Source organism: Helianthus annuus, chromosome 10, assembly GCF_002127325.2.
Source record: "Helianthus annuus cultivar XRQ/B chromosome 10, HanXRQr2.0-SUNRISE, whole genome shotgun sequence".
In the NCBI taxonomy this organism is placed as follows: Eukaryota; Viridiplantae; Streptophyta; class Magnoliopsida; order Asterales; family Asteraceae; genus Helianthus; species Helianthus annuus.
In genome coordinates this window covers 132,044,565-132,070,072 of record NC_035442.2, presented here as the reverse complement: position 1 = coordinate 132,070,072, position 25,508 = coordinate 132,044,565, and the positions used below count along the sequence as shown (strand labels likewise).

Here is a 25,508-nt window from a genome sequence, read left to right as displayed (position 1 = left end):
CCAACATTTTCTTTACAATAATCCAATAAATAAATGGACCCCACACTTTCTTTTTTATTTATATTTGAGAAAAATGTCCGGATAGTTCCTGTGGTTTGCTCCATTTTCACTTTTAGTCCGTAACTTTTCTAAAATTACATCCATAGTCCCCAACTTTTGCAAAATCGTTCTCGGATAGTCCTTAACGTGGATGGGGGTTAGTTTTTTGTGTTAAATTGGTGTGAAATGACCTAAATGCCCTTACTAATATAAAACTAATAAAGTAATATTAAAATAAACCAAATATAATACTTACAAAAAGTGGGGCCCACCATTTTCTTACCCCACCCCTCCCCCCTTCTCTCATCCTCTTTCTTTGTCTGCATAAACTATACACCACCACCACAATCAAACCACCACCACCACTGCCATCAATTAGGGTTGTTCATGAGCTGAGCCGGGCCGAGCTAGGACAAGCTCGGGCTCGGCTCGATTATAAAACGAGCTGGCTCGGCTCGGAGTTGAAACCGAGCTGAAAATCTAAGCTCGGGCCCGACTTGGATTTAAACCGAGCTGGCTCGGCTCGGCTTGGTTTGACTCGATTTTAAAAATAAAAATTAATACATAACTCTCAAAATTCAGTATTCTAAAATATTATTCAAGACTTCAAAGGAACATATTCAAAATAAGTTCAACCTAATACATTACAAGCCAAAATCACGTTCAACAACGCAAAATAAGTTTTATATTTCAAGTAAATACAATATTTGTTCATTAGCACGGCCATCAACCTTTTAATATGTCATAGATATCAAACTACAAGCCTAAATACATGTAAATAATAATCACTTTTTTGTAATATATTATATGTATGTAAAAATAAAATATATAATAAGTAAAATAATTTGAGCTAAGCCGAGCCGAACTACCAAGTGTGCCAATTTGGCTCGTCACGAGCCGAGCCCAGCTAGGCTCACTTTCTAACTGAGCCGAGCCGGCTCGGCTCACTTTCAAACCGAGCCATATCGAGCGAGCTTTTTCCGAGCTATGTCCGAGCGAGCTTCGAGCGAACTCCGAGCCGCGAGCTTTTTGGATAGCCCTACCATCAATTACCACCACCACCAACCATCACCGCTCATTACCGCCACCACTTCCTCTCCCATTATTCAACCTAGGTCTAGAAAAAATACCTGAATATTCAATCAAAGTAGTCATCGGAGCTTGTAAAAGCGTAATTATCAGAAACGGAGACGACGACGGTGACGAAAACGACGTCGTTCTCGGCGATTTCTAACTTCAGATTTCTACTTTTCAAGCGGATGAAACAATGGTGTCGTTAATAGAGCCCGGAAGACGGAACCTCGTGACTTTTTCGTTCAACGACGTTTGTCGAAAACTCAACGGTTTCTAGATTTGTTTACTCTGCACCTGCTGCAACTCCGACGGCGGTAAATACTGCTTCAGATCTCTCACTCGATTGTGAATTTCCACCATTGTTATCGCCATCTTGCTTTCTTCATTCAGTTTCACTTATATAGGTTTGAATACTATCTGCATTTGTATAATCAATTTGGTTTCTGCTTTTGCTTAATTTCATCGATTTTGACTTTTGATAATCAAGATTTGTACTTCAATGGTTCAGTTGACTAATGGGGGTAGAAGGTTTTATCAGATTTGTGAGAAAGCTGATTAGTTGATTAGTGGGTCACCAGATGGTTTTTTAGGTTTTCAAGAATCAAAAGATTCGAGCTTTATTGATTAATAGATGAATTGGATGATGGCTTTTAATGTTATATAGGATATTTGCATTTGAAATAATAGGAATTGCAAGTGGCAGCGGAGTGATCGGAGATGGTGGAGGTGTAGCGGCAGAGTGATCGGAGATGGGGGAGGTGCGGTGGTGGAAACGACAGTGAACGAACGATGGTGTAATTGGTTGAAGAAGGATGAGACTTTGATATGTTTTTTTTCTTTATTTTAAATTTGGGTCCCATTTATTTTAAGATATATTTTAAAGTTTATTATTTTGTTTTATTTAAATAAACAACAATTTTGTCATTTCACACCCACTTAACACAAAAAAAAAAAAAACTAACCTCCATTAACGTCAGGGACTATCCGAAAAGGGAATTGCAAAAGTTGGGGATTAGCTGTAATTTTAGAAAGTTAGGGACTAAAGGTGAAAAATGGACAAACCAGAAGTACTATCCGGACATTTTTTTCTTTATATTTTAATTGTTTGTCTTTTAATATTCCAAATGTATTTTGGTCGTTTATATGTATATAAAAAAACAAATTAACCTTCATCTATGTGAGGGATCAAGTGTACTATCTTGGATAGTTATAGCATAAGTTTGAACTAGCTAGTAGGGGCGGATCTATCCACACTCGTGGGTGGGCGGTCGTATCTCTTAGAAAAAAGTACTTTTAAATTTCCGGTAAAATCCCGACCGCACCCTATTAAATTTTAACATCGACCCCATGAAATAGCGAATATTGAAGCAAATAGTATCTGAATTAAAAGAAAAAAATATTACAATGGTGTTGATTGGAAAACTTTTTGGGCACTTCAAGTTTGCAGCAAATATTGAAGAAGATGAGTATTATAATAGGGGTAGTTTAGTAAATTAACAAATTAACTAGAATTGTTTAAGGTTGTTAAGATTCACACACTCATCTCTTCTATCTCTCTATATACATAGATATACACAAAGAAAGATAAAGTGTAAATGCTCTTAGAATAAGAATTTAGTGACGTGAGAATAGGATTAGCCTTGTTTAAAAGTAGTCTGACACACCACATGCAACTTTCTATTCAGATTCTCCAATTTTTTTTTTGTTGAATCAAAATAATATATATTTATAATAATAATTTACATCGAGATAGTTGGTAAACGGGCCACAAGCTGAGCCGCTACCCCTTTTTGAATAGCAAAACTAAGTCTTTTAAAAACTACGTCCATAGATCTCGGGGTCATAACATTACTATACATGACCCTTTGAACTCGACTAAGTAGATCCACAGCCTCTGGCGCCAGAAAACCAAAAGTATCAAAAGCAAATGGGATAAACACGTGCTGGTTGTCAAGGCACATTTTCTCATGCTTGATCACTTTACCCGAAGCAGCCTTTAAAGCAGCCTGACCAACTGTGAAAGCACTACTCCCTAAACCCACAAGCGGGAAAACCCCTGTTAGATCTACACAGGCATGTTTTCCTCCTACCCATTCGAAGACCAGAATGTCGGCTGGTCGAAGGGTAGATCTCCCTTCCAACGGGTCTGTTAAGAAATCAATGGGTGCCTCTTTCTTAGCAGAAATACCAGCGCACTTGAATATGTCAAAAATGACATCCCTAACCAAATCATATCGGTATTTGAACCCCGAGAGCTCTCTACAATGAACTGCATGCTCACCAAAAGAATCCAAACACGCCTTATGACAAACTGGGCATACCTCGTCAACTGGGAATAAAGGAATCATGAGGCGATACTTAAGGATAGTACGGTACTCCACCGGCGACATATGCTGGCTTAACCCGTCTATAGGTATAGCAAGAAGAAAATCTTGTGCATGTGGTGCTCGGAGACACTCAAAAACGGCTTTTTGTCTAACGGTCAAGTCAAACTACACTTCGATTTCGTGGACAATTTTACTAAAAAGAGCACTCGCCAAGACATGTTAGGCTTTAGGGGGGTGTCCTTATTAGTGAAACCGCTGAACTCAAAGCTTGGAATCGTATCACGAAGACAAGCCAAAGCACAAACATAATTAGAATCCATACCGCATATGCCACTGTCTCTTAAGATGTGGTCCTGTAGCACCCATGATTGGGCCCACGTGGCCAAAAAAGCGTAGGATGAAGCTTCTACAGCCGAATACAACCCCAAACCTCCAAACCTAATAGGTAAAGAAGCAAGTTGCCACTGGAGGTCTCCAAAGAAAGGACCTCCACAAACCACCAATTCCTCAATCCCCTCAAGCAAACCTTTGTCAAAGAACAACGCTGCATCTTTCATGTGTACAGGTTGGCATGTCCTCTAGCCAAAAAAAGTTTGGCAATGCCCATACAGGATCGAAGCAAGAGTAGTTCACTCTGCGGGTTACCTAATTTCGGTAGAAGACGCATCAAATCTACTGCCTTAGTAGCTCTTTTCTTTGCCAACCCACTAATAAAGCTTGCGTCTCTACTAACAGCCCCCCCCCCCCAAGAAACTTCACCCCCACTAATGGCCTCCCGATTTCCTTAGGAAATAACCCTTCACGAAACTTGCTACCATCACAAGAAGGCCAAAATAGCTCAGTTTTCTTAATATTAAGTTCAAGATCCAATGTTGGACCCGACACCTTATTGATGTCCAACACTCTAGCCACCTCTTCTGAACCTCCAATGACAGTCCCATCATCAAGGTACCAAGCATGAAGGAGAAGCTTGCATTTGTCTCTAATCTGATGCACAAGGGGGTGCAAAACAAGAGCAAAAAGAAGTGGTCCCAATGGGTCCCCTTGCTGAACCCCCGTGGTAGACCAAATGTGCCCATCTCCAAGATACAATCTAGTTGGTTGCCCATATAGAAATTCCACCCACAAAGAAATAGAAGGGCACCTCATCCTGACCTCACGAAGTAAGACTGATCTATCCACCTGGTTAAAAGCATTAGAAAAATCTACCGTAAACATTGCAAGAGACCCATCAGTGTGACGTTCACTTAGAACCCTATTGACGCTGTGTAAAATGGCCTCAGCGCCACCCGACACGCCGACCCCAAACTGAAAATCATTAAGGTACTTGGTCATTTCTTTACCAACACCCTTCATAGCCACCTTGGAAACCAAACGCCTCCATATAGTACCCACTGTAATAGGTCTAATCCCATTGTCGAGTTTTAAAAGCGGTGTAAGGGGAGCAGACGCGACAAACTCTGCCAAACACGATGGGCATTTCCCCTAGCCATAAGTTGACTACCGTAGTGATAGCGCATAAGAGATCAGTGGCAATAGCAGACCTCTCTCCACATAAAGCATCCAAAATGTGTTGTGCCCTCAAGCCATCCCTCTCGCATGAGGTTCCTTTAGGAAACGATTTAATGCAGCAAAGAACACTATCCACCTCTGCGGCAAGGGGAGGCTCAGAATATATAGTACCTGGCAAAGATGGAGGTTCTCTGTACGGGTGTTTAGCCTCTAAAGCCTGTACGGTATTATCATTGTACGGAGCAACACCTGATGAACATAACACCTTCACTGTAGCTATAAAATGGCCATCAGCAATCTTTCGAAAACACTGCCTAACATCGGTATTACTAACAGTACCCTCCTCAGGATTATCAACACCTCCTTGACCAAGAGACCCCACCGTAGGACTATCAAATATATTTTTAACTAACATAAAAATACCATTTCCCCCATATGGCTAAAGAATTCAGAATTGATCTTTGTTGCAATGCCTCCCTATTCCCAGACCTTCTTTCTTGCCTATTTTTTGGTCTGACCACTTGCAAAGTGCAGCGAGGAAGCAGGAACAACCTAACCCACGCTTCAATGGATCTAGGTTGGGCAACCACTTTGTAGAGAGCGGTTTTCAACGTCTGAGAGAAAGCCAACCGACAGCTATGAGAGATGCTCTTGATGGTGAAAATGGGTGCTTTAAAGATTGATTCAATTTTTGCCGTATTCTTTTCTTAAACTTGTCATATATCTCGAAATATAAAAAGATAGACATCATTTGTTTAAATGAAGTGAGTTAATTTAACTATTATTTAGTTAGTTAAAGTATTTAGGCTTATGTCATCTACCTCATAACCTTATGGTTTCTATATTACTAGATATTGCACTTCTACTGTGAATTTGAGATATTCAATACGAATAAATAAAAAAACATTTATTTTACTAAATATTGCACTTCTATTGTGAATTTCAAATGAAGATTGACATATTCTTTTAATGCGTTTGAAATTTAATTTAGTTTTATTCCTTTGTTATATGATATGACCTGACTTGATCCGATCTAACTAAAATCAGGCCGAAACCTTTTTTATATTTAGGATAGACAACTGTTAAAATTTTTGTATCCCATAAAAAAATTTCTGACTCGATTACGGCTAGCTAGTAGCTATGTACTTTCTTATAGTTTATGAGACCAAATCGGCCTTTTTTTGGATTTTGCAAACTAATTATTCGTTTTGTTATTAAGATTTTTTCTTTGGCAATGATTACATATAGTAACCCCAAACCCACCACCTTGCTCATGGGTCCCCTTGTTCTTATGTGATTTCAACATCATAAATATGTTTATAATCATTATATTGGAATTTTAATTCTACAGTAGAAACTCTATAAAATAATACACTTATAATCATCAAAATTTATTAATTAATATTTTATTAATTTATAGTAGAATACTTAGTTTACAAACACCTTTCAAGCTTCCACTTAATTATTGTATACAATGCATGTATATCAAATGAACGGCCCAATTTGAAAGAAACCTTCAATCTCCCACCTTATTATGTTTCTTGTGTTCAATGTATCACTTTATGGACATCAAAAATATTTTCTATATAAATACAAGATCAAAATAGGTTAACACAAACAAATCATACACACAACATGGCTTCCCATCTTAAAGGTGTGAAAAAAAACAACAATGACAGACGAGATTCGAAGAGCATTATGCAAGCACAACAAGGATAATCCAAATCTCACTCAAAAGCAATTGCAAGAATGGGTTCATAGTAACTATGAGAAAACGAAGCTATTAAAGCGGCAATCACATTGAACAATTTCTTGTTGAGCTATGAGAAAACAACACCAGAAGTTCTTACCATGCTAAGGAAAATTAGAGACGAGATTCAAGGGGAAATTGATTTCAACAAAAAACAAAAGACAATTGAGTCATTTTTCAAGAAACCTTCATAAATCATTCATGTAATATGCTATATATAAGGAATTATTAATTTATATTTTATATGGGGTCTAAGTAAATTATCAAAAATGTATTATCTTATAATTTTAGCGAATTATTAATTTAGCACCCTATCCCCGAGTCGGGACCGACAAAAAATATTATCTTAGAGAGTTTATTAAATAATCGAGTATTAATTTATTGAGTTTCTACTGTAGTTATCTAACAAGTTTATGAGATTTTGGGAATAGTGGACTACAACTTTTTCCCTTTCTTTGTATAGAATATACGGTGTGTGGGCTTATGTTGAGAGTATTGTTCGACACGTGTCAGTTGTGCGTTCTATTTGTCCACACCCAATAAAGTGGGGTGTGTAAGGGTCGTGGCCAGACGGCGTTGGGGTGCCATGTGGCACCAATTTTTTTTTTTTTTTTATATATTAATTATATAATTTAATAAAGTAATTTTAAAAACACCTTTTATTTAGGGTTATTAGATTTTATCACCCCCAACTATTGGCTATTGGCCGCTGCCACCCTCAAATATCACTTTGACGTCCATCACCCCCAACTTAACACTTAGTGTATTCTGTCACCAAGTCGTTAACTGATCACTAACTTTTGATCCTGTTACTATACTTTTGGGGGTCTCATAGGGATATTAAGAAGGTTTTAGAGATCTTAATACACCCCAAAAGTATAGTAACGAGATCAAAAGTTAGTGATCAGTTAGCGACTTGGTGACAGAACACAATAAGTGTTAAGTTGGGGGTGGCGGGCGTCAAAGTGATAGTTGAGGGTGACAGCGGGCAATAGCCAATAGTTAGAGGTGATAAAATCTAATAACCCTTTTATTTATTAAATAACTACAATAAAAAATACATTACATCACCATAAAAAATACGACCATCGTCACTGTTGATAATAATATATCCTCCCCGTCGTCAGATGAGGATAACAAAACAAATATATTATACGAATTGCTTGAACTTGAAGAATCCATTGTATATATTTTTTTGGAAGTTGGTAGTGGTTTTTGAATTTTTGGATAGTAAAAATGAGTAAGAATTGTTTGATTTATATAGAATATAAGTAAAAGATTTTTTTTAAATAGCCGTTGGCCAACGGCTATGCCAAACGGTCCTATCTCATCAGCCAATCCAAGCTAGCCAATTCACCTTACCCTGCTCCACGTCAGGCTTCAAACCCACGCCAGCGGGGCAATGCCGTATCCAACGCTGGTCCGGTATAATTTAGCCAGCGTTGCTTGGCATCTCCACCCCAACCTACGCCCCACACCCGTGGTCTTAAATCATATCTAGTAACCCCTAAACCCACCAACTTGCTCATAGAGTCATGGGTCAATTATGTGATTTCAACATCATAAATATATTTATAATCATTATATTAATTGGAAATTTATGGCTAGCTATCTAACAAGTTGATGAGAGTTTGGGAAAAGTATTTATGCAAGACAACTGTTTCCATTTCTTTGTTATAACTTATAGAACCACTGAGATTTCTTTAGTGATATGGTGGGACTTTGGTATATACTAGTGGGGAATCCGCGCGTTGCAGCGGAGTCGACAATATAGGGATGGATCATAATTCAACCCTTAAAATGATTAAAAAAATATCATATATAAGTTGTGACACTTTCAGGTGGTTTTTATTTTTGAATTGGAGACACTTTTCTCTACGCTAAACCTTTCACAGATCCAACAAGTCATGTGTTATGCATTAATGCCTCATGCCATTGCCACATAGGGTGTTTTATTAGCTCAAAAATTAAGTCACACGCATATCCGCCTGAAGCTCGCTCATGGCCACTTTTGACAACTATCAGACCGTTCAATAGATAACTTAAACCACATGTCAAATACCCATTTATACAATAAAAGAAAATGCACTCTAGGCTGCTATAAAAAGAAACGGATAATTAATGGCAAATTTATATATATATTCTTCAAGAATACTACCTAAAACTCTATCAAGCATAATTTGTTGATGATGCAATATTTGTTACTACTAACAATATAAGATCTGTAATAGAAAGTTAATTATGCTCCAAATACATACTGTTTGTCATCAATAAACTACCCAATTAATAATTTATCATAACTGAGTTTATATTTAATTAATTCAATAGTAAGACAACATGGTATTATAATTAGTAAACATCATTTACATATCTGTTGCTGCATGGAAGTTGTTTGGACGGAACCAGTCCCACGGCTTTGACCTAATCAGACAGCTAGTGCAAACCTACGACCACCACCCGGCCTCATTCCAAGAACCAGATGCTGCTGCTGCTGGTAACCAAATCCAACCTAAAACCAAAAAATAACATAAATAAAAACTTCAACATGCTGCTGACAATTGAGCTCGAATGTGTACCAACCATGGCAGTAACATTGTGGAAGGTCAAATACCGCTCTTTTGCATTCCGTGGTGAGATAACTAGGCGCCATTTCGTTCTGTCATAAATATAAATCATCATCATTATAACCAAAAATAAATTAGAAAAAAAAAAAGTTAGAAAGAAAAACATATACACAATCATGTTGTTAAAAGGATAAATCTATGATTGTGACTTGTGAGGGTGTGGTTTTGTTCATCATGTTCACTATCTAAAATTTGAAGATCTTCTTCTAGCGATATAAGAGACAAGGTGGAGAACGAACTGGATGATAAGGAAATTAACTTTTTACTCTAACCGAATTGAGTGAACGGACTCATCATAAGCAATGACATAGAGTATTATAGCAACAATCTATAACTAACCGGGATGACATACCCAGCAAATAACAGTTCCAGGACCAGCAATTATAGGCCAAACTTAGGCTCGACACCCAGCCACTGGAAACTCGGAGAGCTGCAAACTGACTAAGAATTCCGAATAGGTATAACCCGTACCAAGAACCCCTCTGAATGCAGGTTGTGACTCCTGTAACATGCAGATTCTGGACCAAATACCAAATCTTTTTACCAAACCAGCAATGGACTAAAGTGAGCCGGTACCCAGCAACATATATCTGCAACAAAAACCCAGTATACCATACTTTCCTTTTATAATCATACACAAACCAGTTGATCAACCAGTGAGGGGCAGAATGGTCATTTTGCCTGCCCTGCATCCACAAATGATGTAATCAGCTCTTGGCAGACATAGGTTTGAAAACGAACCCAAAACCAAGATCCAATAACATCACTTCTTTTATGCAGAGCAACACCCATAACTGTATTCTAGTTATACGGGTTGATATCTTTGACACAATCGCATCAATTCAGCCCACAAACCCAATGCCACCACTAATTCAATATTATCCAATAAATTTAATAAAATGAAACATTATTAAGCACCTGCTAGTGGATTTGAGTTGCTCTCTAAGCTGCTTAAACTTGAGATTCCTCATGTTCTCAAAGCTGGTCACTATGCTCTCTTTATGCTCTATTTCTTTTTTTTGACAACGTCACTGCATATTTGGGGACAGATTAACACAAATTCATACAAAGCAAAATAAACTTGTAACAAATATGAAATCTTTCAACAAACCCTAAAAACTTGATTAAATAAATTAGCAAAAAACAATTAATCATATTAGTTCAGATGTCAATTTTTAATGTTGTGAATGCATGTAGTTCTGGAACAATACTTTTTGAAATCGAGGACACTAATCACAGTAAAAACAAATAAGAATACAAACATCTAATTGCCCATGTTAATTAACAGAGGTAGTCAATCATTCAATCAACAACTTAAAACAAAATAAGAACAAAAAACCTTTTAGGGTATAAGGTTGAAGGAGAGTAGAATCAATTTGAAGCGCCTTTTCGCATTCCTTAATCACATGCTTATAAAGCTCCAATTGACTATAGCAATATGATTGATTCCTGCAAACAACAAACAAAAAACAACAATCAACATCAACATCAATTACGATAAACAAGTTAAAATAAAAATCGGCAAACAAAGTGCTCACCAGATAGATATCCCGAATAACGCACGATTGAGAGAGAAGAGAATCGAGAGAGCGAATGGATTTGGACCAGTCGACCACCAAACAAACTGCTCATCAGATTTCTCTCCGTTTTATTCTTATGGAAGATTCGCTACACTCAGCCGGATTAAAGAAACAAGTTTCCTTAAAAACCATTTATATCAGCAGCAGGAGCCCAGAATCACAGAGAAGAGAAGATGAAGCCAGAGAAGAGTATCGGATGATTCTCCATCTGAACTTCTTAGAACTATTGTATTTGATAATGACACGATAATCAAAATTTTTGGGATGATTGTTGGTGATGATTTGGGAACCAGAAAACCCTAATTTAGAGATTAGGGGAATTTATGAAAATATAGTGTTCTCTTAAGATGTGGAAGCGTGTGTACTGGAAGAGAATGAGAGGGGTCACGATTGTCCCTCTGCCATGAGATGGAAAGGATTTAACTGGTAGGGAAGATGAAGTGGCGTGCCTTTAGTTGGGCAGCCATTAGGTTTCTTCAAGGGCAGGGATGAAAAGGATTTTGCGGGATGAGCATTGATGGCATTCATTGCTTTCAATTATGGTAGTGGCGAATGAGCAGAGTTTTTTTCAATGTGGGAGAAGAGTCGAGATGTAGGCATCTATTGAGTTGTTGAGTTATGAAGAGAGTAGGGGTAGAAATGGAAGAAAATAGTTAAAAAATAAGCATTTTAACTTGGCCTTTCATATGCCATCTTACAAATTGCAAGGGAAATTACAATTTTAGACATGAGAAATGCTTATATATAGTATATAGATATAGATACAACTGACGTATTAAACCAAGAAAACTACAAATGAATATCATTTTTGATATTGTTGGAACGGTACTGGTTTGATATAATTAATGTGCAACTTGTTGAATTAAAAAAAAAGTATTTTTATGTAACTCAAAGATTAAAGTTGTAACACCACCAAAAGGATAGAGACACGTGTTTTGTGACGGTTGAAAACCACATAAACGAATACGGATACATAAACGAACGATTATATTAATTGGAAATTTACTGATCGACCTTTCCGGCAAGCCATCGAACCAAATTCTGGCTGAACCGGTGGGTGTTTGTGCAACCATATGGCACCAAACTAGCATAGGCCATAGTTCGATTTAGCAGCTCCAACGAAAGAGAACATGTGATCATCCAGGTCAGACGTTCCGTCATAATATTTTAACGAAGCTGGCATTTTCAATTTTGAAGGAAGCGGGGCATTTGCAATCCTCAGTGTGAATTTTGACTGAGAGCACAGGGAGGTTGGCTGATATGGTACGATCAACTCTTCGTCTCGAGCATCAAATCCAAGGATCCCTGGCGAAATAAGCCATTTAGGCCATTATTGTGATTAACATATGAGGGAGTGAGACCCTGTGAGATATGTTACGGAGTGGAGGTAGTGATAATGGAACTTACCAAGGGTCCGGAGGAGAAAGTCCCCATGGAGATTGAGCTAGATCCAGAATGAGAGTCTCCAAATAAGTTTGCACGCAAGCCCTGCAGCATTTTATCACGCTGCTGCTACTTGAGCTGTCGTAGAGATCTGCATTTCGTTGTAGAAAAGGATCATTAAACTTAGACATAGCTGAGGAAATAGGAGCAGTGACTGTGGCGGAGACTACCAAACTAATAGTAGGTGGTGTAGTTTGTATGTCATGAGAGATAGTATATCCCAGTGAAACTTGGGAGAATACTGCCGTAGAAGTGGTGCTCCCTACCATGAGATCATCGAAAGATGGAAAAGATGATGCCTTAATGTAAAGAAGTTGATTGGAAGAATATATCAGTGAATTTGAGAGGATGGCGCCACTGATGACTCAAGAACTTACGGCTCGGGCTGGGTAGAAGATGAGTCTCGTGATGGTTATCTGCAACCTGTATAAGATCACACAAAGTAAAGCACACTGTTAGCCTCGTCACAGGGAGGCGAGCCTCTCTGTGACCAAGCTCGGGCGTGAGAATAAGAATGGGAAGTGTTAAGGAGAAATCGGAGAGAGTTTGAGAGTTTAGAGAGAGAAAGTACATATTACCCCCTTTTAGAGTTTTAAGTAAAGTATTTATACTTGTGGGAATGCTGACATGGTTCAGGAAGTTATTGTCGAACTAGTCGCTATCAAGCTGTTATAAATGTGGGCCCCGAGTTAGTTACAGAAGATCCTTTTGGCTGGACGTCCTTATAGAGTCGAAGTGTGGTTTTCGTGCTATTTTATGTTGTGTTCGGTCCGGTGACGCGGACGTCGCCTCATCAATGGGAATTTAGGTAATTTGGTAATTGTTATTGGTTTATACAGAAATTTTTAACTGGGCTAATTTTTGGGAATGAAATGGTACGTTTCATAAACGTTGGGGAGGGAAATTGTACAATTTTGAAATTTCACCTGAAATGACGTAAGTTGAGAAACCATACGAACGTAAATGACACTTAACTCTATATATTTAACTGATAATCACACGCTTAAGCACCTCTTTTGTCACACCCTCAAAAATACCTCAAGCGGAAACCCCCGCGAGGCGTGTGACGTACCAGGATCTCGCCACCAATCACATTGAACTCATACAAGATTTTAAATAAAACTTTCATTTATTAACTTAAAAAGTGTTACAAAAATAGTAAATACAAATCATCGTACTCAGCGGAAGCATAAATCATTAATTAAGTGTTTCATAAACCATATGTATGATAACCATTAGACTCGTCTCGTGATTCCAAGTATCTCGACCCATGACCACTCCAGCATCCCAAACAGCAAGTTCCACATCCACACATACCTATAACCTGCGAGCATGCACACACGTGTATCAGACAACGCTGGTGAATTCATAGTTTTACGAAAACGTTAGTTACCGAGTATTTAATTCCGTTCATTGATTACAATCTTAATAATACCTCGGATACAAGACGGCTCCTGATTTATGTTTTGCCCGTTCCGCAGTGCTCCTATCAAAGCACTGGGCATGACTGGGTCATTAGTTCACACCTATCCTCTCCGGTACGGGGTGAGGGTGCCAAACCTAATAGCGCTATCAACTAATAACCTCGTTGCCTCCCCGGCAACTAATCGGTAGATGTAAGGGGTCTTATATGATAGAAATGAGTGTAATAACAAACATCCCAATAACCTGACATTCCTCCCCGGAACGTTACCCGATATCGCTCCCTGGGATGCTTGCTTGGAAAAGAGCAGTGAACTCACCTTTGGTTTGCTCGGTAAGATTAATTACTTGTTTAATAGTTGCTCAAACACGCCCTAACATGGGTACCGGTAACAATCAGTTTCGAATGCACATACACTAGATATTTCATGCATGTTTATCAATGGTAATCAGTTTCACGTGTCTATAACTCACATAATCAACATTTTGTGTGCATTGTACTTCACACATAATCAACATTTTGTGTGCATTGTACTTCAGTCAACAATACATATTAATCATTCAGCATATACCCAAGTTCATTTACTAATTCATGTTCACTCCATTCCCATAACAGTTGTCTGGCCCAACCTTACCGGCCCAAATCAGGGAGTGTGTGAGTGATCCCCCTTGTGTGCGGCCCAGGTATGCATGCGTAGTTCAGTTTTTCGTTTGATTCAGTGTGTGTGCGGCCCAACACTAGTAGGCCGATCTAAGTGTAGGTGATTAACAATTATGTGTGGCCCAACTTTCATTCCTTTGATTCATGATTAAGTAGTAATAACTAAAAGAACTTTTCACATAAATAAGTAACCCCAATTACGATTAACCATTACTAATATTTATCATTGTAGGAAATCTAGGTCACAACCATACTTACAGAATCTATTAATTGCTTCATGCTTCATATTTAAACCAAATAACATAACTATAGTTTCTTCATAATTCATATTCCAACCAAATCGAATAACAGATTTATCCAAACCCCACATTGACTTCTTTATACTAATCTCTAAATCATAACAACCCTTGTATATTCACATGAATATTTGTACTCGGTTTCATGTCATTTTCACCAATTTATCATAATTATCACCTCATCATTTAATACACATGATATAATCTAATACACATAATCCCTTTAATTGTGATTGGACCTTTTATTTGATTGGGCCACTCAAGTAAATGGCCGACAACCTTTGCTATTGCTTCACATGCAAACTAAACATTATTGTTTGATTAGGTCAAACACATGGGCCGCCATTTTCATTCAAGGTTATCATTTAATCAGTTTCTATTCCATAATTTCAAGTATTCATCGATGGCAGTTATCATGTTAATCCATATTCAGTTTCAGTCGAACATAATCATTCCACTATTATTCATCATCATGCAAATCGAAGTCACTAATAGATCATCAAAACAACTTCTAAACATAAATACACAATCCTTTCAGTAAGTTGTTTAATATGAATTCATATTTGCAAACATCACACTACCCGAACCCATTCATCATCGTAAAATCATCTTTAACATAAACATTATCCTAAATTCATGCTTCAATCATTCACAACATGTACATTTGATAGTATGCCTACGCATGACATGAAATCACCAATGTATTAACTCACGTACCGATCAAAAGTAGGGACATGAGAGACGGACACGAGAGATGGTGCTTCGCAAGTAGCTTCGATGGGGGTTTACTACCGTCGTGCATCTAGAGGGATGTACGGTTTGCAACCAATTGTGAATTAAAACACATAAACTCACGTACATATTAAGGAAATGAGGGGATTGGATTGGGCCAGGTTGTCTAGGAGTGGCGGATTGGGCCGATAGGTAGCAAGCATAAGGAGATAGTTTAAGGGGATTGGGCCGAGTTAGTTAAAATATGGTGGCGGCCCAATGGTAGTTGTGATAGGTGCGACTCACATAAAACGACCCATTCACTAGGAACACAAGGGTACGGTCCAATCATACATTTGACACAAGGATTGGCCGACTACACAAACACTTACTCAACTGCGTTTTACCTTAACACGTTTATCACACGTTTATCAAAGTTACGAAAGTTACGAGTGTATAACAAATTTACAAAAGCAAGAACGGGAAAGAAAAATAATGAGAGAAATCAGAATCACAGCACCGAAAGACACTATCCTTGAGGTTCGGGTTGTCACATCATCCCCAACTTGAAAGAAATTTTGTCCCGAAATTTGACAAGCAAACACAGAGAAACGAAGTGATAGATCAAGAATGCTGCAGATTTTCCTCAGGTGCCACATCATCCCCAACTTGAAATGGAATTTCGTCCCGAAATTCACCAGTTGTACCAGAATTAGATTGGTCATCAGGAAAAGTTGAGGATACTTGAACTTCATCTGATCTTCGCGTTCCTACGTGAAATCCGGTCCACGTCTTGAGTTCCAACGAACTCTCACAATTGGGATTCGACTATGCTAACGAACCTTGACTCCCTAGCCCATGTCTTTGATAGACTCATTGACCCCTGCAATTTGTCTAACAAAGGTATCACAAATGTTTCATCGGACACTGCTTTAGATTTGAGACATAACCGATAATGTGCATGTTACCCAACTCGTCGGGTAACTCGAGTTTGTAGGCCACGTGACCGATTCTTTCTAGAATTTCGAATGACTCAACGTAATGTAAATTAAGCGTGCCGCGCTTCCCAAGCGTACCACACCCTCCCAGGGTGAGATTTTCAATATGATACGATCGCCTACAGCGAACTCTCAGTGTTTCCTAAGCTAATCAACTTCCCTGACGGTCACTCGTTGCCGCCAAACGATTTCCGATCCAAGCAATCTTCCCAAGGGTTTCGAGTACAAGTCCTGGACCTGTGATTTGGTTGTCACCCACCTTAATCCAACAAGGAGATTAACGTTACAGTTCATACAATGCATCAAACAGAGCTGTCTGATTACTAGAATGGTAACCGCTCGCAGCATGTCTTCGAGTGCCAGGATGGTTTGTTTGTTCTGATCATTTGTCCACCGGTGAGAAGCAATGCTCATGTCTATACGTGAGCCAAGGGTGTTGTGTATCGCCTGTCATAAATCAGGTATAGTTCCAAAATTGGAGGTAACAGAAGTTGGCACCTCGTGCCTAAAAGCCACCTCTCTCAGAGGAATATTCGCAAACTATGGCAAGTCGTCAGTTTCCTTAATTCCTCTCTCAGAGGAATATTCACAAACTATGGACACGAGAGATGGTGCCTCGCAAGTAGCTTCGATGGGGGTTTACTGTCGTCGTGCTTCTAGAGGGATGTAGGGTTTGCAACCAATTGTGAATTAAAACACATAAACTCACGTACATATTAAGGAAAGGAGGGGATTGGATTGGGCCGGGTTGTCTAGGAGTGGCGGATTGGGCCGATAGGTAGCAAGCATAAGGAGATAGTTTAAGGGGATTGGGCCGAGTTAGTTAAAATTGGTGGTGACCCAATGGTAGTTGTGATAGGTGCGGCCCACATAAAACGACCCATTCACTAGGAACACAAGGGTACGGTCCAATCATACATTTGACACAAGGATTGGCCCACTACACAAACACTTACTCAACTGCGTTTTACCTTAACACGTTTATCAAAGTTACGAAAGTTACGAGTGTATAACAAATTTACTAAAGCAAGAACGGGAAAGAAAAATAATGAGAGAAATCAGAATCACAAGACCGAAAGACACTAACCTTGAGGTTCAGGTTGTCACATTTTCGATAAATAATAATTCTCTTGATTTGAATAAAATAAACAATATAAATACAATATTATAGTTGTTAAATTTATTCTATTAAGATGCAACATAAGTTTGACCAATTCACATGTAATTTGATATTTAAATTTTGGGGCTGTTTGGCTACCTCTGAGCTAGCAAGTGATGAATCAGTAAGAGATCTGAATAGGTAAGAGACTTTGAGCCAGTAGGGACTGTGTGGCAACATCTGAATGGTTAAGTGCTGAACCAGTAAGATGTCTGAACCATTAAATTCTGAACCAATAAAAGGTGTGAACCATTAAGAGCCAGTATAATGCTTAACCATTCATAGGCAAATGTCTAACCAATTCAGATTAGAGGTCTTAACCGTTCAGACTTCGTATAATACTTAACCATTCAGAGGCAAATGTCTGAACTATTCAGACATCTGCTTGCGAAACAAACAGTCTGAACCATTAAGTGTTGAACCAGTAAGAAGTAAGAGGTCTGAACCATTAAAAGACTCATTAAGAGGTAAACAAACAACCACTAAGGCCATGTGCTGTCATAAAACACCTTTGTGGGCGTTATGCGACACGTGTCGTGCCACATCACACAGGGGCTTTATGGGGCGTTATATCACTAGAGCCCGTAGTCATAAAGCCCCTACCTCATCATTACTCAATTAATTAATAACCCCTTCAATTATACATACATATGTATGTATATATATGTGTGTGAATGGGGGGGGAAGGTTTGCAAATCCATCACGCGCTGCCTGTCATGGTGTGGCTGGCGCTATGGGGCGCTATAGCCCAAAAAACCCCTCCTTTGCGCCCCACTACATACGACCTAAGTGTTGAACCAATAAGTGTGGTTTGGTTAGACATCTGAATGACTATGTAAAACGACTTTTTTACCCCTCTAAACTATTTTGTGTTAAATGAAATGTATCTGTTTAGTCAGAGAGCTCTGAATACTGCACTAAATGATAAAAATTTATAAAAGAAGATAGAAAACATTATAAAAAATCCAAATTATTCAATTAAAAATTTACTAAAAATCCAAATTATACAATTAAACATCATAAGAAAATATTTTTAATTAATAAAATATATAAATCATATAAAAGTTTCCAACCAAAAATAGTTTAAAATAATCCAAAAAGTGTGAGTTGATATCATAGAGTTCGTCGGGATACATGGTGTTCCATATTTCTCCTGTTCCGTTTCTTGGGATTTCTTCAATAGAGGATGCAGTATAATTCTTCAAGAATTCTTCTACAAAATTGTTCACAATGAGATTTGTATCTTACATGAAACAAACGCAAGAACAAGATTAATTAAACATGCGTTTACAAACAAAATCTTACTCTATGATTTACCTGTAGATGGCCCATTGCAAGGTCTGCTCTTCATAGCAAGAAAATGCAGCCGAAGCTTAGTAGCAGCCACAAGATCTTCACTAATTTTGATGCTTTGTGCTCCATTCCACTTTGATTCCTATTGCATACCCATCTTACGTTTCTTACTTACAAAGCCCAAAGAATAATAGCCAATTAACATATGCAAAATTAATAACGGGTTCTGAGACAATTATAGTCATATAAAAAGCTTGCAGTTGTTTAGGATTTTCAAAGAAATTTTCAAATTGTAAAAAGAGTTGAACCCTAATAAGACTGTTAACGAGCCGAGCAGAGCCAGAGCAAGCCCGAGCTCCGCTTGAACCTAAAACGAGTTGCCTTTGCTCGAGCTTGAAATAAAAAACAAGCTGAATATTTAAGCGTAAGCTCGACTCGATTTAAAACCAAGCCAGCTCGGCTTGGTTCGCATTGACTCGATCAAAGCAAGAACAACCAAATTTGTATAGCTAAAGGGCCTACATTTCCGTGGTAGGAGGTTTTGCGAGTAATAACCATGTACCAACTATTTTAATTTTTATTAATTAATTGAGTTATAATAGACAAAAGAATATCGTGGCGCTTGACAAACTAGACCATTACGAGTTAATGGTGGAAGAAGTGGTTGTGAGCAATCATGAAGCTTCACAACTTCATCCTACTAACCTATATACAGCCACGAAAGTCCCAAAAGGGCACAAACATACTATGATCAAGATTCATTATGCTAAAACAATAACAAATGAACAATTCAGCATGCACAACAACTAGTAACTTAAAATATTTTGTATCCAGACACATCACGTAATTCAAATCCAATTTAAGAAAATGCATCCGTAATCATATAAATAAACACAAAACAGTCGACTAGATCAAGATAAGGGGGAAGACATACTGTGATCAAGATTCGTTAGGCTAAAAACAAATCTGACATTAAAAGTAAAAGGGAATCATTAAGAGGCTACCATTAAGCCCCTTAGTGCCTTTTGTAGGGATTCATTCGGGTTTGCAGCGGAATTAGGAGTATTTGGTTTGATGTTCATGATTCACAATAACAAATATGTGCAGAAATGAAAGAGTATGATGGACAATTCTAATGAAATTCATAATGACTTGGTGCCGGTAAATGTTTCCGGCAAGAGTCATTATATACATAAGTGAAGATGGTTATGCGGTGGTTAGTTTTGGAGGGAACAACCACCATTTGAAACGGTGTCACAGAACCAACATAACCTTCCGCTAATTATTTTTACATATACATATAAACATAAGTTTAATTATCCTAATGATACATAATACATATATAATTAAGTTTATAGTCTAATACACTCCCCTAAACTTGATTATACTTTCGAGAATGCATTAGGACACTCCGGTTTGCTTCATCCACCGCTTTTTCTACTTGCTTGAAATCAAACCTTCTTCTTTTCTACAGCTTTTTCATCCTAAGCCAGTCATTACCTGCAAATAATGTGTAGTGTTCTCCAGCCTGTTCTGTAATGCAGCCACCACTTGAGTTTCTCTCCATTCGACCTGCAACATTTTCTCGTTTATCATCTTGACTCCGGCTTTGTCTTGTAACTTCTTCGTTCTTCACCGTCTCTTTCTCAAACGCATTCTGTTATGTCGATTTGAACTTATAATAATAAACAAGAACATCAAGGTACATCGCATACATTAACCTCATTAATTCACCATCCTGATAATCGAGCCCCATATCCTTTGCAACAACAACCCATAAATTATTTGAAGTAACATTCTTGTGCCCACCTTCTCTCTTCACTACCATATATAATTCAAGCAGATTGATCTTTCGCTTATTGGTCTGGTTGAGATTTCTAACTTTTTCTTTATAAACCAGTCTACCATTTCATCAAATTTGATTTCCAGATTGAACTTGTATTTTCGAACATAATCAACATCATCTGACATATCAAGCAATGCATTGCAATCTTGAAATTCATTAAACTTCATTGCTTGAAGGATCATGATGTTCCAATCGGGTTCATTAAAAGACAAATTCATATTTTCTAAGTAGGTGTTCAAATAATCTGTTTTGTATTCATAATGTTCCGAATCACAGTTGATTATTGATTGTCTTTCTTTCATACCGATCTCGTCTTCTTTCGTTAATCCGGAAATTTCGTTTCTTTTATTCAACACAGGAATACTAAATGTGGGAAAAATTCTGCATTTTTCTCCAATAATCTTGACTGTAAAGCCTTGTATTACTAATTGATCTAGACTTAGAATATTCCAATCCAATTCAGGGGTGTAGAGCATGCTCTGAATTCGAAACTTACCATTTCCAGACATAACATCAACCGCCCCAATCCCTCTTATGAATAAGAAATTGTTTTCACCGGTTTTGGTTTCTACTCCGAACATGTTTTTAATTCGTTTAAAAACATCTAAATTTCCCGTGTAATGATGTTTAAAATTAGTGCTAACATACCAGATTTCGGACCACGGGCCTCCTTCTGTTCCGGTGACTATGAATTCCATTCTATAATCTTCATCGGCATCTTGTTGTTGTATTCCGGTATTGATGGCTTGACGAATTAATTGGGTTGCTTCATCATTCTCCTTCGTCTTACATGAAATAATTTGGTGCCCGGATTCGTTACAATAATAACATTGCTTGTGAATTGGATTAGTCTGCCGTCGTTCTTTCTTTTCATCTGAACAATGTTTGCAGGTCATCACTGATGATGTCGGATAGAGAGCATCATCTTGTTCAACCGTGGCTCTGATACCACTTTGTAGGGATTCATTCGGGTTTGCAGCGGAATTAGGAAGAGTATTTGGTTTGATGTTCATGATTCACAATAACAAGTATGTGCAGAAATGAAAGAATAAGATGGACAATTCGAATGAAATTCAGAATGTCTTGGTGCCGGTAAATGTTTCCGGCAACAGTCATTATATACATAAGTGAAGATGGTTATGCGGTGGTTAGTTTTGGAGGGAACAACCGCCATTTGAAACGGTGCCACTGAACCAACATAACCTTCCGCTAATTATTGTTAAATATACATATAAACATAAGTTTAATTATCCTAATGATACACAATACACATAATTATCTATAAATTAAAATTTGAATTGAATGAAGAATATATATTAAAATTTGAATTGAATGAACAATACCAAATTATCGGGTACCGGTACCGGTGCCAGATTTATCAAACCGAGTGTATTTTCGGTACTGGTTCAGCACCGGTATTCATCGGTTGTTACCCTCAAATACCGGTTCCATATCAGTACCAACCGGTACCGAACCGTACCGTACCAGGTATATTCGGTACCGATACCCACTTTTGGAGATTTCGGTAACGGTATTTATTTTTATATTACGGGTACCGGTACCGGTGCCAGATTTACCAAACCGGGTGTATTTTCGATACCGGTTCGACACCGGTATTCACCGGTTTTTACCCTCAAATACCGGTTCCATACCAGTACCGACCGGTACCGAACCGTACCGTACCAGGTATATTCGGTACCGGTACCCACTTTTAGGGATTTCGGTAACGGTATTTATTTTTATATTAAAACTAGAATTGAATGAATAGTAACATCACTAAGTGATGAGCAAATGGTATCGGGTACCGGTATCGGTGCCAGATTTACCAAACCGGGTGTATTTTCGGCACCGGTTCGGCACCGGTATTCACTGGTTTTTACCCACAAATACCGGTTCCATACCGGTACCGACCGGTACCTAACCATACCGTACCAGGTATATTCGGTACCGGTTGGTACGGAGCTCATCAAATCATGTAGCAACGTAGCAATGCAACTAATTGCACCGTTTAGATTACTTTTCATACACATAGTAGGTAAACTGTATTTCGTTTGAATGAGTTTTTATATACACAATAACTTATTTTGCTTTTTTTATGTTTTGATATTCGGTATCCGTTTGTCGTTGCTGACACACGTTTTGCAGTCATTGGGTCCCCGCCGCAACGCGGGGCGGAAAATCAACTAGTTAAGTTTATAGTCTAATACCTTTATTATTATAGATTTTCCTTATGAAGATCTAATAATCACTCGCCCAAGTTTTATACATCAGTTTTGTGTTGGCCCAACTCTACTCACCAACGGATTTCATATAACAATTCACCCGAATGTCAAATGGGAAATTAACCAGATTTGACTTTCCTTTTCTCCTGGGTAGCTGGTTCATCAAAACCCCAATCGAACGTTGTACATTTTAAAGCTTTTCCTTAAACTTCAAAGTAACAAACCCAATGACTTTGTTCATCCTTTCTGTTTTCTTTTCCTTAAACTTCTAAGTAAGAAACCCATCACGCTACAACCAAAAACAAATCAAAGTTCACGAAAACAAGACTAAGTGCCGGCCTGGTCACTCTTTCTCTACCCTTCTCTCTCTAGGATAAATAATATGAGCCAGTAGGTGGGCCGCTACGTACAATATTGGATCGAGCCATCTCAAATGACCTTAAACATGGACCTATAAAAGATTTTTGTAATAAACGAATAGGATTCCGAATTTCACTATCGAGCTCATGTAACCCCAAAACAAGCCTATTATTTATGTAATTTTTGTTTAATATGTTAAACCAACTAACTGTAATAATAGAATTAGTAAAATGTTAACTTTCTTCTATAATGTTATCGTTTTTGCTTTAATCATCCATCACAGAATGTAATTGTATGTAAAGGCAGGCATCTCATAGCACGAAAAGGTTCACCCCACTTTGCTATACACAATTACATGTATATATTTTTTCAAAAGCTATACAAAATGTTTATTTTGTACACACTTTCGAAAGAAACCACAAGGACTATATGAAGAACAAAGCCCATTATTTTCACCTACTTAGAAAACACAAAAAAAAAAAAAAAAATTATAACAAAAAAAAAAAACAAGGCCGTTATACACGCCGCACAATATGAGTTAATGCGGCGAAAGAGCTCCATAACTTCCCCGTCGTGGAGTCTGCACTGGTGCCGGTGGTGGCACGCTCCATTGAATATTCGACGACTTAACCTGAGCACCCCACGGCCTTTCTTTGCAAGGTACATGAGTTGTGAGAAATCTTTGGTTTGGACATATAGAATGACTTCTCGAGAAGAATTCAGCACATTCGTCTGCTGTTCTCTGGTTATGAAGATCCAAAATGCAGTTCTGCGTCACGTCTAGTATCCCCCTATCGATCAACTTCCGACACTCTGGACCAACCTGAGTGAAATAATTATACGAAAGCGTGAAATTCGACAGCTCCGGCAGGCAGCACACCGCCTCCGGCACCACACCGGAGAAGTTATTATGTGCCAAGTTCAGAAGCTCCATTTTCTTTAAACACTGAAACGAGTGCGGGATCGGGCCATGCAACATATTAAATCCGACGTCGAACACAGTGGCTTTCTTCAAATATCCGATCTGGTATGGTAAACAACCGGTTAACTGGTTGTTTAAGAAAAGAACCTCGAGTAGAGTATCAGAAGCTAGACCGATGCTCGGAGGAATTCCACCCACAAATTTGTTGTTAGCTAGGGTTAAGTAAAGCGCTGTCGTTTCACCAAGATTGTAGGGGAGGGTTTGGATAAAATTATTGTTGTTAATGAAGAGCAAATCGAGGTTGAGACCGAAAACTTGTGGAGGAACTGTGCCGGCGAACGTGTTGAACCTGAGGTCAAGGAAGAGTAACTTGGTGGCTCGGAGGACTTCGTAGGGGAATCTGCCAGAGAAATTGTTGTTACTGAGGTCGAGCTCGTAGAAGTAGCGTAGGTCTTTTATTTTGGAGGGTATGGTGCCGGTGAAGTTGTTGGAGTTTGCATGGAAGAAAACGAGGTCCGGAAAGCCGATGATGAAATCATCGAGGGTTAGGTTTGGGCCGTTGAAATTAAAGTTGTTAAACTTGATGCCTGCGAGGGCTTTTTGATTGTAACGCGGGACTATGTCGCATACGAACCCTTTATAATTGCAAATATCTCCACCGATCCATGTATCTGTAATCCCTTGGGGATCATAGGTCACTTTCTTTTTAAAATTTTGAATTACGTTGTAGACTATCTCCAGTCGCTTGCTTTCGAAAACTAGTCTGGGCGGCGGTGATGGAGGTGGTGGTGAGCACGATGGAGGAGGTGGTGACGGTGGTGGCGGGCACGATGGAGGAGGTGGTGATGGTGGTGGTGGTGGTGGTGGCATGGGTTCCGGGCACGATGGTGGAGGAGGAGGTGGGCAAGGAGGTGGAGGGGGAGGCGGGCAATTTTCATCTTCTGGTGGTGGGGATGGTAATGCACCACCACCACTTTCACCACCACTTCCACCACCACCACCTCCACCTTCACCTCCACCACCTCCAAAACCACCACCATCACCTCCAACACCACCACCATCACCTCCAACACCACCACCAATGACTATCTTGAGTGTTTCTCTATGAGTAACTTGTTTCCCATTGCTGGTGAAGAAATGAATGATGAAGAAGAAGATGAAAAATGTACTGAGGCCGCCCATCTCTCTGTCCAAGACAATGGACGAGCAAAAGACAAGGAATTGTTAGAAATTAAGAAGTGTAATAATAATTAGCAATGACTTTTCAGA

General features: G+C 38.6%; 1 protein-coding gene and 1 long non-coding RNA gene across 2 annotated transcripts; both read right to left on the bottom strand.

Annotated features, from left to right (window-relative positions):
- Positions 1-8,918: 8,918 nt before the first annotated feature.
- Positions 8,919-11,495, bottom strand: LOC110885637. The gene is made up of 6 exons (XR_002562342.2): positions 10,865-11,495; positions 10,666-10,775; positions 10,245-10,357; positions 9,679-9,916; positions 9,283-9,358; positions 8,919-9,211 (listed from the first exon to the last, which is right to left on the bottom strand). It is a non-coding gene; the product is annotated as an uncharacterized LOC110885637 (long non-coding RNA).
- Positions 11,496-23,631: 12,136 nt separating this feature from the next.
- Positions 23,632-25,508, bottom strand: LOC110885638 (uncharacterized protein At4g06744). Its single transcript, XM_022133338.2, has one exon. It carries the CDS (start codon positions 25,419-25,421, stop codon positions 23,856-23,858), a length of 1,566 nt encoding a protein of 521 aa, XP_021989030.1. The 5' UTR covers positions 25,422-25,508; the 3' UTR covers positions 23,632-23,855.

Excerpts from the sequence above, each read along its gene's own strand:
- LOC110885638 (XM_022133338.2), bottom strand. The coding sequence starts at position 25,421 with ATGGGCGGCCTCAGTACATTTTTCATCTTCTTCTTCATCATTCATTTC.